Here is a 14929-nt window from a genome sequence, read left to right as displayed (position 1 = left end):
ACAGGCAATGTGTCTTAGTGAGACTCAATTTATTAACTTCGATACTTCAGCCAACTCGACACATTATTGCATATAGGCTTACACTAATTATTTAAGTCTATAATTGTTTCAAATGAAATATAATTAGGTGTTTACAGAAAGATGACATCTATTAAAGTAGGCATAGGCCTATTATAAACGCTGGTACTGAGTGAACTGAAGTCGCCAGAGTACAGTAGGTAGGCTATGGAATCCTGGACCCAATTCATGGGCAAACTGTAAACTATTAATAATTGGCTTGACAAAATGGGGGGTATGTAGCCTGGTGCTGATTCTAAAATAAAACAGACATGAAATGCAGATATCGAAGGTGCAAATCAGCAACAGCCTGATATCAGTCAATATCACCATGTACAGTTGAAGTGGGAAGTTCACATACACTTAGGTTGGAGTTATTAAAACTTGTTTTTCAATCACTCCACAAATATCTTGTTAACAAACTATAGTTTTGGATAGTCGGTTAGGACATCTACTTTGTGCATGACACAAGTACTTTTTCCAACAAAATAATTCACTGTATCACAATTCCAGTGGGTCAGAAGTTTACATACACTAAGTTGACTCTGCCTTTAAACAGCTTGGAAAATTCCAGAAAATGATGTCATGGCTTTAGAAGCTTCTGATAGGCTAATTGACATCATGTGAGTCAATTGGAGGTGTACCTGTGGATGTATTTCAAGGCCTACCTTCAAACTCAGTGCCTCTTTGCTTGACATCATGGGAAAATCAAAAGAAATCAGCCAAGACCTCAGAAAAGAAATAGTAGACCTCCACAAGTCTGGTTCATCCTTGGGAGCAATTTCCAAACGCCTGAAGGTACCACATTAATCTGTACAAACAATAGTACACAAGTATAAACACCATGGGACCATGCAGCCGTCATACCGCTCAGGAAGGAGACGTGTTCTGTCTCCTAGAGATGAATGTACTTTTGTGCGAAAAGTGCAAATCAATCCCAGAACAACAGCAAAGGACCTTGTGAAGATTGTCGAGTCCTATATCGACATAACCTGAAAGGCCACTCAGCAAGGAAGAAGCCACTGCTTCAAAACTGCCATAAAAAAGCCAGACTACAGTTTGCAACTAACTGCACATGGGGATAAAGATCATACTTTTTTGAGAAATGTCCTCTGGTCTGATTAAAACAAAAATAGAACTGTTTGGCCATAATGACAATCGTTATGTTTGGAGGAAAAAGGGGGAGGCTTGCAAGCCAAAGAACACCATCCCAACCATGAAGCACGGGGTGGCAGCATCATGTTGTGGGGGTGCTTTGCTGCAGGAGGGACGGGTGCACTTCACAAAATAGATCGCATCACGAGGAAGAAAAATGATGTGGATATATTGAAGAAACATCTCATCAGTCTTGACCATGTTCTGTTATAATATCCACCCGGCACAGCCAGAAGAGGACTGGCCACCCCTCATAGCCTGGTTCCTCTCTAGGTTTCTTCCTAGGTTTTTGGCCTTTCTAGGGAGTTTTTTCCTAGGGAGTTTTTCCTAGCCACCGTGCCACTTTCACATGCATTGCTTGCTGTTTGGGGTTTTAGGCTGGGTTTCTGTACAGCACTTTGAGATTTCAGCTGATATACGAAGGGCTATATAAATACATTTGATTTGATTTGATCAGTCAGGAAGTTAAAGCTTGGTCGCAAATGGGTCTTCCAAATGGACAATGACCCCAAGCATACTTCCAAAGTTGTGGCAAAATGGTTTAAGGACAACAAAGTCAAGGTATTGTAGTGGCCATCACAAAGCCCTGACCTCAATCCTATAGAAAATGTGTGAGCAGAACTGAAAAAGCGTGTGCGAGCAAGGAAGCCTACAAACCTGAAAAGCCTCTGTCAGGAGGAATGGGCCAAAATTCACCCAACTTATTGTGGGAAGCTTGTGGAAGGCTACCCAAAACATTTGACCCAAGTTAAACAATCTAAAGGCAATGCTTCCAAATACTAGTTGAGTGTATGCAAACTTCTGACCCACTGGGAATGTGATGAAAGAAATAAAAGCCGAAATAAATCATTCTCTCTAGTATTATTCTGACATGTCACATTCTTAAAATAAAGTGGTGATCCTAACTGACCAAAAACAGGGAATTTTTACTAGGATAAAAAATGTCAGGAATTGTGAAAAACTGAGTTTAAATGTATTTGGCTAAGGTGTATGTATACTTCCGATTTCAACTGTATTATATTGAATGACTTAACTGTACATTCGTGTTTACATAGCTTTTACATTTACAATTCAGGATACTCGAAAAACATACCACGCCAATAGCTATACAAATGGTATCTAGTGTCCTTGTATTAATTAATTCCGACAAGATTCAGATCTGTCCATGCAACTTACTAAGGTCAAAAAAAGTTGTGGGACATGCGCATGCATTCCCTGATCTGCACAAGCGCCACTTTTCTTCTGAGCAGGATATAGCCAATTACAGTAAATGTACCCTACAAAAGCACAAACCACTCATCCAGAGGCAGGATATCAGGGGGAAAATCAGGACAGGATACGACTGCCTTCCAAACAACCCAACTGCATTGTATTTCCATGCAGAATATTACTGGCCAAGTCTTCAGGAAAAGGTTGAATGAACGATGAACCACTTATTGGGGTGAAATATTGATTGATCAGTCCATTTACATGTGGCTACCACTACTCTTTATACATTGTGTACTGAAAGGAAGTGTTTGTGAAATACAACATGTTACAGATAACATACTTGTAAATAAATACAAAAGTTACATGGATTTGGTACTTGAAACAGGAAGAAAAAAAACATCCCAAATTAATTTTGTAGCCTAATAGAAACATTTATTTTCATTCACATTACATTCACATATTTAGTATTTAGGCTACTGTACATTGAGACTTTTCATAACTTTGTCTCTCCCCACATCCAAATTAACTATATTTTGTAGAATTCACATTTCATTAACAAAAACAAACTATTCACAAAATATAGCTACATCAATATCATACACCCAAATACTGTTGGAACAAGTAAAGGCTGCCTCACCTTTTCAGGTTGAATTTGCTGCTACTTTAACAACTGAGCTTTTAGTTACTATGCTAAATATCTGAGCTGAACTACAATCCCATTTACAGACTAGATTAGTTCCAGTTAGAGTTTAGACTATATGAACCATTGCATTCATAACATGTGGTTACTCTAGCTACTGTCGGTGGTAGGGTTGCATTCTAGTCAGGTCTTTCAACATAAGTTCAAGTGGCTCAATCTAAATAAAGATCACAATGCAAACAAATGATATGTAATAAAGCGCAAAAATCTGTTCATAGTTGCTGCCCACCTGACTGAGAAAGAAAGGGTTCGGCAGGTATAATTCTTTGAAAACAAAAACTAATCCTGCATAGCAGGAGCTCAGAGAGTGACAGTTCCAGCTAGCTGTCTTAGAGCCCATACACACATTCAGCCTGGACTGGGTCCATAGAAAGCAGCTCTGTATAGTATTGTACCAAACCCTTCGCCACAGCTTTCTGCTCAGGTCGTTAGATTCAGTATCAAGGCATCTGCTTATAGTTAAGGGCCTTGTCGTTCACAGAGCAAGAGTGGAGGTGACAGAAATCTCCAGACTTAGAAATCTGCTTAAGAAAATGTCAATATTTCATTTAAGGTAATGACATATCTTAATCATTTCCAGCAGGCTTCATTTGCAAATGTATATCAATCAATTACAACTAATGAATATTACAATTTATGGAAAAAGGTTCATAGTACAATATTGCATTGTATTCCGTAGGGTCTTGGTATAACACTGACCTGGGTTTCAAGTTATTATAATCCAAATTATTTACTGTAAATTATTAATGAATATGTACAAATCTGCATAAATTGCAAAAAATATATATAATTAGGCACTTGTTTAAAACAGTTCAGCATCCTGGAGCCCCCAATACAGATGCCTCTGACTTAAATAATGACCCTCACATCAGCCAGTAGCAGTCAGGCAGGAGAACTGAGTGAAACTTATTATTCACAACTTACTAGCAACTAAAGTACACCCTAAACTACTCCCATGACATAAAAATCACCACTGAAATTCAAATTTATGTTTCCATGTTTTGAAAAAGAAAGGAAGCATGGCTCTTGAAACCCCCCAACGACTCTCTGTGGGGTAAGGGCAACAATGAAAACCTTGACATATAAATACATAGAGTATATAAATACATAAATAAATATAGGATGTACTTTTTAAAATATACAAATACATGAATGGGCAGAGGAGAAAGAGGCAGGCATGAGTAAAGACCACCACATAACACAACCCATTTTGCTTTTGAAAGCAGGGGTTGTTCAAGACCAAGGAATGGCTAGACAGAAAAAGGGAGCCCTTGGCCTCTAGAGTCTGTTGCGTCTGGGATCAGAGAAGGGATCTGAAAAGGGATCTGAGAAAGGCGGGGGGGAGGTGGGTGGAGGGGGCAGGGTCACAGTGGGTTCAGGGGGGTCGTCCATGGGCAGGACCAGACGTGTTCCCCTGATGACCAGTTCATGCTCCCCAAACGCCAGCTCCTGGTCCAGGGCCTCCTCCGAGGTTATGCCCATGGTGGAGGCAGACAGGTGTTTATGGTTGGTGGTGCGGGTGCCCGATGCATCGGTGCTCACTGTGACATCACCATACATGGTTGCATTGCCGTCATTCAGGACCAGTTCATCAGAGTCATCATTGTGCTGGTGCCCTTCATTCTAGACAGAGAAGGAATCATGAACCACTACGTACGTACGTACGTGCGTGCGTGCGTGCGTGTACTCACCTCATATGCCTGAGTGCTGGTGAGACAGCGAGCCAAGGGGCCACAGCAGGCAGGCAGGGTGGCAGTGAGGGGTGGGCCGCTGTGAGTCAACAGGGGTTTCAGGTAGCTGGAGAAGGCTGCAGTCAAGGTATCTAATCCTCAGGGGACTCTAAACGCTGTTACAAACTGGGTGGTTTGAGCCCTGAATACTGATTGGCTGACAGACGTGGTATATCAGACCGTATACCACAGGTATGACAAAACATTTATTGTTACTGTTCTAATTACGTTGGTAACTACTTTATAATAGCAATAAGGCACCTCAGGGGTTTGTGATATTATGGCCAATATACCATGGCTAAGGGCTGTATTAAGGCACTCCGTGTTGCATCGTGCATAAGAACAGCCCTTAGCCGTGGTATATTGGCCATATACCACACCCCCTCAGGCCTTATTGCTTAATTATAGTAATCTGAACCCAATCACCATTAATAAAGGAATAACCTCTATAAAAGGCATTTAGTGCCTTGTCATATTTTCATTGAGGAATGTGTATCACATGAACTGACTTGCCTTCCCTTTTCAAAGGAAATTCAAAGAGTGGCCTCTAGTGTATAATTAAGCAATAAGGCCCGAGGGGGTGTGGTATATGGCCAATATACCGCAGATAATCACCACCGAACACCGTTTCCTCAATGGTTGGTCCAAGTTGAAGACTGGATTGTTAGGGCTTCATCTAATGACTCACAACCACATTCTAAAGGCTTTAGGTGTGACATGTTGCAGATAAAGGATACGTATTGTCGAAATTGTACCATATTCTAAAAGGCCAGGCACTCTCATGTTTGGTGTTCCTATGTTGCGTTCCATCCGAAACAATCACCTGCTCAAAGACATAAAAGTTAGCATGTGACTTTTGTAATACCATAACGGTACAAGCACAATCTCCAATTATTCCTATTCTTTTGTCCACACAACGCTACCCTGTAAACAGACTTCTGCTGTCCTTTAGAAGCAAATCTCAGAATCATGGACAAGCAGATGGTTGGTTACTTACTGAGCTGTCTTGGTCCGAGTCCACTCCCACACTAGCACAAACACATGGATGCGAATGTGTAAGAATACATACAGTAGAGGTATACATCCATCTATCTAATCGAGGCATAATGATCAAACTAGTGGTGAAAGTTGTGACATCTAGGTGAGACTCACCGTATACTCATGAAGGAGAGCATTGGGGTGGTGCCGCCTCCACACACCCACACAGTGAAGAAGACGATCAGGAGGGTGGTGGAGAACATCATCTGCCGGGCGTACGTGGCCGTGTCCCGGATGGAGAGGGCAAAGGTCATAGCCCCCCGCAGGCCTGATCAACAGATATCAGAGGACAGTGAAATGAGAGAAAACTACACCGCAAACATGATCTACAGACATCATCAATCATTCAACTCCTTCTAGTACAGGACAACTACAGACAGCCTCCTACCTGCAAACATCATAACATGTTGGAAGTTAGATCCAATTTTGTTTTTACGGCCCAAATTGAGCAAGAAAGAGAGGGGGTAGATGTTGGCTGCCCTGCCAAGGAATACTGCAATCTGGTAGGGGACAGCAGTTAAGGAAAGTGGCTTCTGGATGGGGAAACTACATGCAGTTAGAATTAAAGATATTACATTGGCTGTATAAAAAATAAAAAAAACATTTTGCCTCTCTCGCTCTGTTTTTTAGGATACAAATGCTCCAATGATGAACAAGGGGTTGAACACATGGGACTGGAAGGAGAACAGTGTCAGGCCCATATAGGAAAATATGAAATTCTCCGCCAGAAAGTTCAGGAGCTCAAATAGCTTTGGGACGAGAGACAAAAACAATATCAACCAAAATAAACAATTTAATAGCGTAAATGTAAATTCAAAAATGGTGGGCCAGGCATTGTCTAACAAAAACATACAGCATGGTTTAAGGCAAATAGACCGGTATGTGTTCCAGTACCTGTTTGGTCCTGTCCTGGGAGTCAGGAGAAAGGTTGTTGAAAGTGTAGTGAGCCTGGGTCATCCCACAGAACAACACGGCCACCACACCTGCACGAGAAAGTCCACACAGATCAGCATGTGACATGGGACTCACCTATGTAAGCTTGAAACCGTGTGTGTGTACGTGTGTGTGTAAACACTGCATTAGTTACCAGTCATTTCACAGGCCTCGGCCAGCAGGAAAGTGCTCCAGGACATGAGGAAGAAGAGGGCCGTCTCCAGCAGGGGGAAATCACGCAGTTTAGTGAACTTGGTGACGTGATGGGCGACAGGTCAAGGAACAGATCGAGAACTTCAATCTATCACAGAAACATCCTAACATTCAAGGAGGAGATAATACAATAACATAGCAAACGCGTTACTCCTGGAGAATAGAAGCTGTAATGCCTTTAAAAAACGGCAAATTGCCTAGATAAAGCAGATTAGCAGACTTTCAATTATTTTAATCTATAAAATTCACAGGCTTTTCTTTTGAATGAATGCCATCCTCTGGCACGAAGGTGGCAAAAGGATATCAGTGCAGTCATGACTCCGGTGGCCACACCAAGGGCGAGGGATCCACTGAAGACCCCGAGGAACACACCAAAAGACTTGATCATGGCTGTTGCGTCGAATGTGTGGCTGTTGTCCCCGGCTGGCTGATAGGCACCTATGGAGCTGTAACCAGTGCAGACACATGGAGCCAAAGACAGGTGTAAGCATTAGGAGGCTCTACTACTAACAACTCACATGTTTACAATGCAAAGGGGAAAATGTGAAGACATCTGTAAGATACAGTATCTCTGCAACATCTGTACATGGGTCATTCCACAAAATAAGTCCCTTTTGTGTCCCTTTTATATTTTAAGCAGAAATTCTGCACCAATATTGAATTCTACATTTTATATTAAATGAAGTGCCCTTTAATATATGGAATTTCCAATAAATCTGAATAAAGTCTTGCTAAAGTGCCAAAATTCTGCCTTTTGACATATCTCTCTGTGCATCCTCTGACTTCTAGGAAGATTTTAGCCCACTTAACCCAAACATTTCTCCAAGTTTTCACCATCATTGTAAAGCCCTAGTTATTTTGTTGCTTTGACAAAGTCATTTCATAAAATGATTTATTTAATCTGATAAGTGATTCATTTGAAAGTAACTGTCCAGTGTTTCCAGATTTACATGAAATATGACCTTTAATTAAATGACAATATGAGTGAAATAGTTCCCTTAAAAAAATAAGGAAAAATCCAAAAAATTATACTAAACAAAAATATAAACACAACATTTAAAGTGTTGGTCCCATGTTTCATGAGCTGAAATACAAGATCCCCAAAATGTTCCATACACACAAAGGAGAATTTCTGTCTGTAATAAAAGCCCTTTTGTGGAGATAAACTCATTCCGATTGGCTGGGCCTGGCTCCCCAGCATATTTTCTGTGTTGGAATGGTGTGGACGTCAATAAGGAACTTCTATCATACAATGTCAGTCGAGCTGTTGCTCCCGCTCACCTCACTTTTACAGGTATACATTCTTCCTTACGCGGAGCGGGAAGGGCAACGCGACCTCACTCATATTAATCATAGAACTGGGGTTAAGTAACCTTACGTTTTATTTCAAATAATCATTTAGTCACTCAGTATGGGACATTGCCAACTCTCATAGCGCTCGCATACTCTCCGAAGCCAGGAAGTCTAGACAGACTCAACTCAACTCTCAGAGGTCCCGACTCCCTGCACACCTGTGCCGGCAAGATCGGTAAAACCTATGGAGGAATAAGGGGGAGTTCCTCTAAATGTTGCATGAATCTGTTTGAACAGAGATTCCATAAACTATGCCCATGACGCAACCACACCTCTGGTAGAATGAGCTCTGAAGCCCTCCAGAGGTGGTCAACCCTTGCTATTATATGCCCGATAATAGCCTACACTGATCCAAAAGGATAAACACTTGGCGAGAAATGGGTCTCCCTGCGTGGGGAGGCGCCAAACACACAAAAAGCTGGTCTCTCTTCCTATCCATGTAGAAGCGCAACACAAGCACAGGACACAAGCAGTGGAAACACTGTTCCTTCATGGGGAAAAACAGCGGTAGGCACAAAAAAGGGTTTAGGTTGAAGTAACCTTGGATAATCCCAGGGCAGGGTACAGGCACGAGTGGTGAAACTGACAGAGCGTGCGGCTCACTCACCCGCTTTGTGGATGTAATGACTAAGAAAATGTCCTCGCTTTCCAGAGGCTCCAACGGTGGCTGTAAAAGTACCTAAAGTACAACAGAAAGTTCCCAGGGTGGGACTAGCTGTTTGGGTACTGGGCGTAGGCGATGTGTGCCCTTCATACGGCAGGCAGAGATGGCAGCCAAATACACCTGTATAGTGGAAAAAGCTTTTCCCTTGTCCAAAAGGACCTGTAGAAGCAGAGAGCCTCTGGAACAGAGCAAAGAAAGGGAATGATCCCCCAAAAAAGTAGCTGAATTCCTACGCTCGGCAGTGAATCCTCACGGGTTCGCCTATGAACAGTTTAGCAGGAAAGCAGTAGCCCAAAGTCGATGCTAAGGAGAGTATGAAGAAGTATTACGACCTCATAAGGAAGAACGGAAGTGAGATGAGGGAGCCCATTGGCTGTCGCTCCTGTCTGTCTATGACAGACGTTGTGTGATAGGAGATCCTTAATGATCACGCCCAACGAATGCGTTACCCATACGGAGTGACTCAGCGATTATATGAAATAGAACTCTCGTTTTGATGTGGTGAAACACTGAAATAATAGTCAATCATAGTGTAAAAGCAGGTGAGCTGGTTATAATCTTTTTGGCCATTTTCTGGTGTTTTGTAGTGAAAAACTGAGTGAGTCGAGCATAACTCGTCAACCTTGTTACCCATAGATAGTCAGGCAAGACATTTTCTTAGCAATGTAACATTTTTTGTGAAGCTTCCATTCCATTGCCTCTCCTGTTGCACACAACAAGCTTCCATTCCCCTGTAACAAGTGGATTTATGGACAATGTCAGATGAAATCATCAACCCTGTTACTTTATTTGGCACTTATTATAGTTTTTTTCTCTCTCAACCAAGTCACACTACCCAAAAGGGACTCATTTCGTGGAATGACCCACATCTTTTGTATTTACAGCACAAAAGTCTGGGGAGGTGCTTACCATGTCTACATAGCTAGCAGCTATGCCTACAACACAGTTATAAGAGCCTCTCTTTCCAAAACTGAGGGGGAAATTATCATTTGTCAAACAAATCCCAACCTATAGGAACCCAACTCCACTCCACACAGGTCTCTTGATCATTGAATGGTGTGAGAACAGATTGACTAAAAGGTCTGACTTGGCATAGGCTAATTCAATTTCTAATCTAGAATTAAGAAAGATGCTGATTGTAAACCCTACAAGGACTACAGTTGGGTTCCACACACTCTTAATGACCACAACAGCGAATAACCTGCACAGCAAACAAGAGCAATATGGAGAAACTTAACAGAGAACTACACACACTGAAAAAAGGTCATCAACCAACACGAAGGCTACACCCGTTCTACCTGAACAGCAAATCACCAGCGCATACTCCATTACAAGAGGAATGATGTTTTCCACAACGCCCACTTTTAAGCCTGGTATTTACTATCAATAAGTACACAAGGTACCAAAAACAACGCCATCTGCGGTGCTGAGCAGGTCTTCAGTAGGGGTCACAACATAAGAACAGTCCGTTGTTGTAACCACTTAGGCCTTACTCAAGGACCTGTTTTCATTAGCTGGTAATTTGCTGAGCCTACAGTAACCTAAAGTAGCAGGGGGGATGTGGTATAGTAAAGCTGGGTGAGGCAGACTATAACCATAGCCCACCTAGGGGGGATCCCCTGTTCCTCTACCAATGCTGTGGTCTCTCCATGGCCATGCCGGGCCTGCCTGCTCTGCTTTTCGTAATGCAGAAGAACTCTGTATACAGGTGGCCAGTAAAATGTGAGGGGTTGGGGTTAGTGTCTGCACAAAGTCAACACATCTCCAAACACCAATGAAAGTGACAGGATTGGACAACATAGACAAGAAGATGAGGCGAGGTGCTCAATGTGATGTTACTGTGTGTGTGGTGCTCATTGAAATGTTGAAAAGGACGGAGACTTACGAAGACAGAACTATGGCCACAGCGTCGTTGAGTACACTCTCTCCAAACATCAGGGCGTACAGGTCCACATCCACCTTCAGCTCGTTGAATATGGCAAGTACTGTCACTGTGGGAGCAACAGCAGGAATGTCACATACATACACTCCATATGATTGCAATGTGGGCTAATCCGAATGCTTAAAATCGCTAACACAAAGGCTAAAGTAGTTAATAAAACTGTTCAATGGAGTTTACAGCTAAAGCATATTGTAGCACTGTGTCCAGAATAGGCCCCTCAAACTCAACTCTAGACCTCGAAGCCAGTTCCATTGATTTTTTTTCCATTGTTCCCCTCTAAAGGATTCAGCATGCTTCGACTCGGCTAGGCGAACATGTGCTCGCTTGAAAAATTTGAAAAAGTGGCAATAGTACCGTTTGTCCATCTTGAGATGCCGTATCCAGTATACACTTCCTCAAGAGTCAGAATGAATCTAAAATAACTCAAGAAAGCTGTCAATAATTTTGACGTTTGTGCCGAGGAGATCTTAGTGGCGCAATTTTACATATAACTGAGATGTCTGGTGCAGTAATTCTCAAGTGAAAAAATGTGCATGAAAATTAGTCGTCTCTCATTGAATGACAACAAACACTTGAATAATTCCTACTGCTGACCAATCACAAACGAAAGGGGCGTAGACTTCGGCTACCAACTTTGGCTACAAACTTCAGCTGGAAAAACCCTTGCCAAAGACCAAAAACTTCACAAAATGTCATCACAATATACGCACAAACTGTTCCGAACTGATTTGGATGGGAAGCATGCGGATGTCTTTAAAATCAGGCACTGATTTAGACCTGGGACACCAGGTGGGCATAATTATTTATTAGGTAGAACAGAAAACCATCAGGCTCCGGACCTCGTAGGGTAAGAGTTGAATAGCCCTGGTATAGGCTATGCTAGTCAGGGTGAGGATGATTACCTGGGTCTGTCGCTGAGACAATGGCACCAAAAAAGAGGCAGTCAGTAAAGAAAAAATCCCCTCTCAACTGCCCAACCGCCTTCATTAATGTCACACAGCCATACATAACCAGCCTGTAAGAGAAAAGATAGTGATTAATCACGTAAACAAAACAAAAAAAGACCACTATTAGGGGGAATCCTAGAAAGATCCATTGTAGAAAGGATTGTCGACATATATTTTAAATGTGTATCTAAAAGCATAATTAAGAAAAAATTGATCAAAGTTGGCATATTTATGACATTTTGACCTTACCCAGGCCTCCTTTAAGACTCCATAATGTTTCACCCAAGACCGTTATTGGTTCATCATTTCATCAGGTTTGAATCTTTTAGTTGATGGGAAATCACCCACAAATGTGTGTCTACTTCCGTCTGCTACAACAGAGGTTCCCAAAATGCATGAGAGGGTACTTCAGGGGTATTCCGGGCAGAGCAAAATTCAGTTGGTGGTTCAGTAACCAAAAAAGGTTGGGAACCACTGTGCTATAACACAAAGCTGAAACCACTCCAAAATAACCTGTTTTCCCCCTATATTCATTTAGCAGTGACAACGGAGTTAGAAAGGACACCTGTATCTTTGTAGTGACTGGGTGTATTTATACACCATCCAAAGTGTAATTAATAACTTCACCATGCTCATAGGAATATTCAGCGTCTGCTTTTTTAAATTTTTACCCATCTACCAATACGTGCCCTTCTTTGCGAGGCATTGAAAACATCCCTGGTCTTTGTGGTTGAACCCGTGTTTGAAAGTCACTGCTCAACTGAAGGACCTTACAGAATTGTATGTGTGGGGTACAGAGATGAGGTAGTCATTCAAAAACCATGTTAAAACACTATTATTGCACACAGATTGAGCACATGCAACTTACTTTGTGACTTTCTACACCTGAACTTATTTAGGCATGTCATAACAAAAGGGTTGAATACTTGACAAGACATTTCAGCTTTTTATTTTTAACTCATTTGTAAAAATGTGCTAAACATAATTCCACATCAAGGGTGTGAATGCTTTCTAAAGGCACTGTAAAAGCTGAATTGCAGTATACATGGCATAGTCATGGCATGGGGCCCCTATTGATTTTGTTATAATGTCTGAGTCACTCAGATAGAAGAACACAGCATAACCAAAGATAAAGTGTGGAATTGCATGAAATTTGCTTTAAAATTGCTAATTGTCCCTCAGCCCCATGGCAAAATGTGTAGAATTGTAGGAAATTAGCTTTAAAACAGTAACATTTTCCCTCAGTCCCATGGCAAAATGTGTAGAATTGTAGGAAATTAGCTTTAAAACAGTAACATTTTCCCTCAGTCCCATGGCAAAATGTGTAGAATTGCAGGAAACTAGCTTTAAAACAGTAACATTTTCCCTCTGCCCCATGGCAAAATGTGTAGAATAGCAGGAAATTAGCTCTAAAACAAAGACTGTCATAGGCCACGCCCACTACTAAGCCCCCCCCATGCCAACTTTGCGACCGCTGCTAAAAAAAATAATCCTAGTTGAAACACTGAACCACCTTTTTGACCGTTTTAAAGAAATGGGCTCACCCAATGACAAAAGATGATATGACTGTCCCCATGAAAGCATAGGCAAGGATGGACCCCAGGTTCCTGAAGAAGTGTCGCTGAAACACAATGGAGGTGTAGGGGAGACAACAAAATAGTATTCCAGTTTAGTATACAGAAGACTTTTCTATGGTGCCGGCACACAGTCTTCAATCCATGAAGTATCTTACCCGCTTCAAGCTGTAGCCAGCATGGAAGATGATTGGAGGCAGCAAAATGTTGAAAAATACTTCAGGGTCAAAGGTCACCTTGCAGAAAATAATGAAAAAAGTTAGAGAACTAATCAACCCATACTGTAACAATCTATACACAATCTATGCCGAATCGCTCCTCTGCAGACAGCTCAAAGCTTATCAGACAACATCCAGCCCGTGTTAATGATTGTAGACTTTGTCACAAAAGTATTAAATAGCTCCCTTTCCTACTCTTCGTTCATTACACCACTGATCTGGAAAAAAGTAATATGATGACTATGAAGTATTTTCAGCCATCAGTGGTCATGATTGGGAGACAGTGAAAGGAGACCATTTCAGAGTAGACTACCATCCAGGTCTAGAACCATCCAGTCTGCTGGTAATGTGTGTGTAAATTGACAGTGAGTGAAAGAGTACTGTACCTTCCTGAGCATCTCATCATCCTGCACGTCATGCCCCTTGACGGTGCTGACTTCACCCTTCAGTGTGTACTCATAAAAGCGTCCGCTGACGTTGACCAGAAGAGTTGCTGGGCTGGCATTCACACTGCAGTTCATAGTCACATTGTTCATATTTCGTGGCACATGAACCCCAAAACGAAGGATCACCCCCACCAGCAGACCTGAGGAGTGGACAGAGAGAGGCCAGTCAGATACAGGTCAGGCAGACATACAGATGCAAAGTGCTGTCAAATACATCTTATCAAGAAATAGCAAGTACAAGTTAATATGGGCATAATGCATGCAAGCCAAGGCATGCCATTTCATTGCCATCTTGCAACGATGTGACATGAACTGGAGGATGTAGCTCACTCAGTGTTGTCATTCTGCATTATATAGCTACCGTTAGCTAGCTAGCTACAGAGTTCACGAAGGTCCTCACCATAGATCATAGCCAGTCCTGTTTCGTGTAGAAACCTGAAGCGACGGTGTTTAAACAGCCAAATGGTTAAAATAGTGAGAGTTAAGAGCATTATGAAAATAAGAAGGTTGGCACTGTCTTGTCTATGGCTTTCCTCAGCCCTCCTCTCAGTAGCAACATTGTCCATAGCAGTATTCTCGCCTTGACTACCCACTAAAAGAAATGTAAACAGAGAAAGTAAAACAAACAATGTCTTCGACGCCTTTAGAGCAGAATTTGGTTTCAGTCCCATGATTAGACAGTGATGACTATCAGACACCGGATAGCTGAGTTGGTAGCTAGCTAGCTGGACTAGTATTCGGACAGCAGAA

General features: G+C 42.0%; 1 protein-coding gene across 1 annotated transcript; it reads right to left on the bottom strand.

Moving 5' to 3' along the window:
* Positions 1-2827: 2827 nt before the first annotated feature.
* Positions 2828-14929, bottom strand: LOC115204458 (sodium/hydrogen exchanger 6). Its single transcript, XM_029770046.1, has 16 exons — positions 14580-14929; positions 14120-14319; positions 13674-13751; positions 13486-13562; positions 11897-12009; positions 10938-11043; positions 7340-7481; positions 6977-7082; positions 6784-6872; positions 6525-6638; positions 6278-6389; positions 6004-6157; positions 5849-5879; positions 5589-5674; positions 4813-4918; positions 2828-4744 (listed from the first exon to the last, which is right to left on the bottom strand). The coding sequence occupies exons 1-16, from the start codon at positions 14848-14850 to the stop codon at positions 4400-4402; spliced, it is 2130 nt and encodes a 709-aa protein (XP_029625906.1). The 5' UTR covers positions 14851-14929; the 3' UTR covers positions 2828-4399.

This window comes from Salmo trutta, chromosome 12 (assembly GCF_901001165.1).
Source record: "Salmo trutta chromosome 12, fSalTru1.1, whole genome shotgun sequence".
NCBI lineage: Eukaryota > Metazoa > Chordata > Actinopteri > Salmoniformes > Salmonidae > Salmo > Salmo trutta.
This window is presented reverse-complemented; position numbering and strand designations above follow the sequence as displayed.

What these genes read in the sequence shown, in the direction of transcription:
- LOC115204458 (XM_029770046.1), bottom strand. Translation starts at nt 14,850, where the DNA reads ATGGGACTGAAACCAAATTCTGCTCTAAAGGCGTCGAAGACATTGTTT. An exon ending in AGGACTGGCTATGATCTATG is followed by an intron (nt 14,320 to 14,579) that starts GTGAGGACCTTC and finishes TCCACTCCTCAG; the next exon opens with GTCTGCTGGTGGGGGTGATC. An exon ending in ACTCGGACCAAGACAGCTCA is followed by an intron (nt 5,675 to 5,848) that starts GTAAGTAACCAA and finishes GTCTTTGAGCAG; the next exon opens with GTGATTGTTTCGGATGGAAC.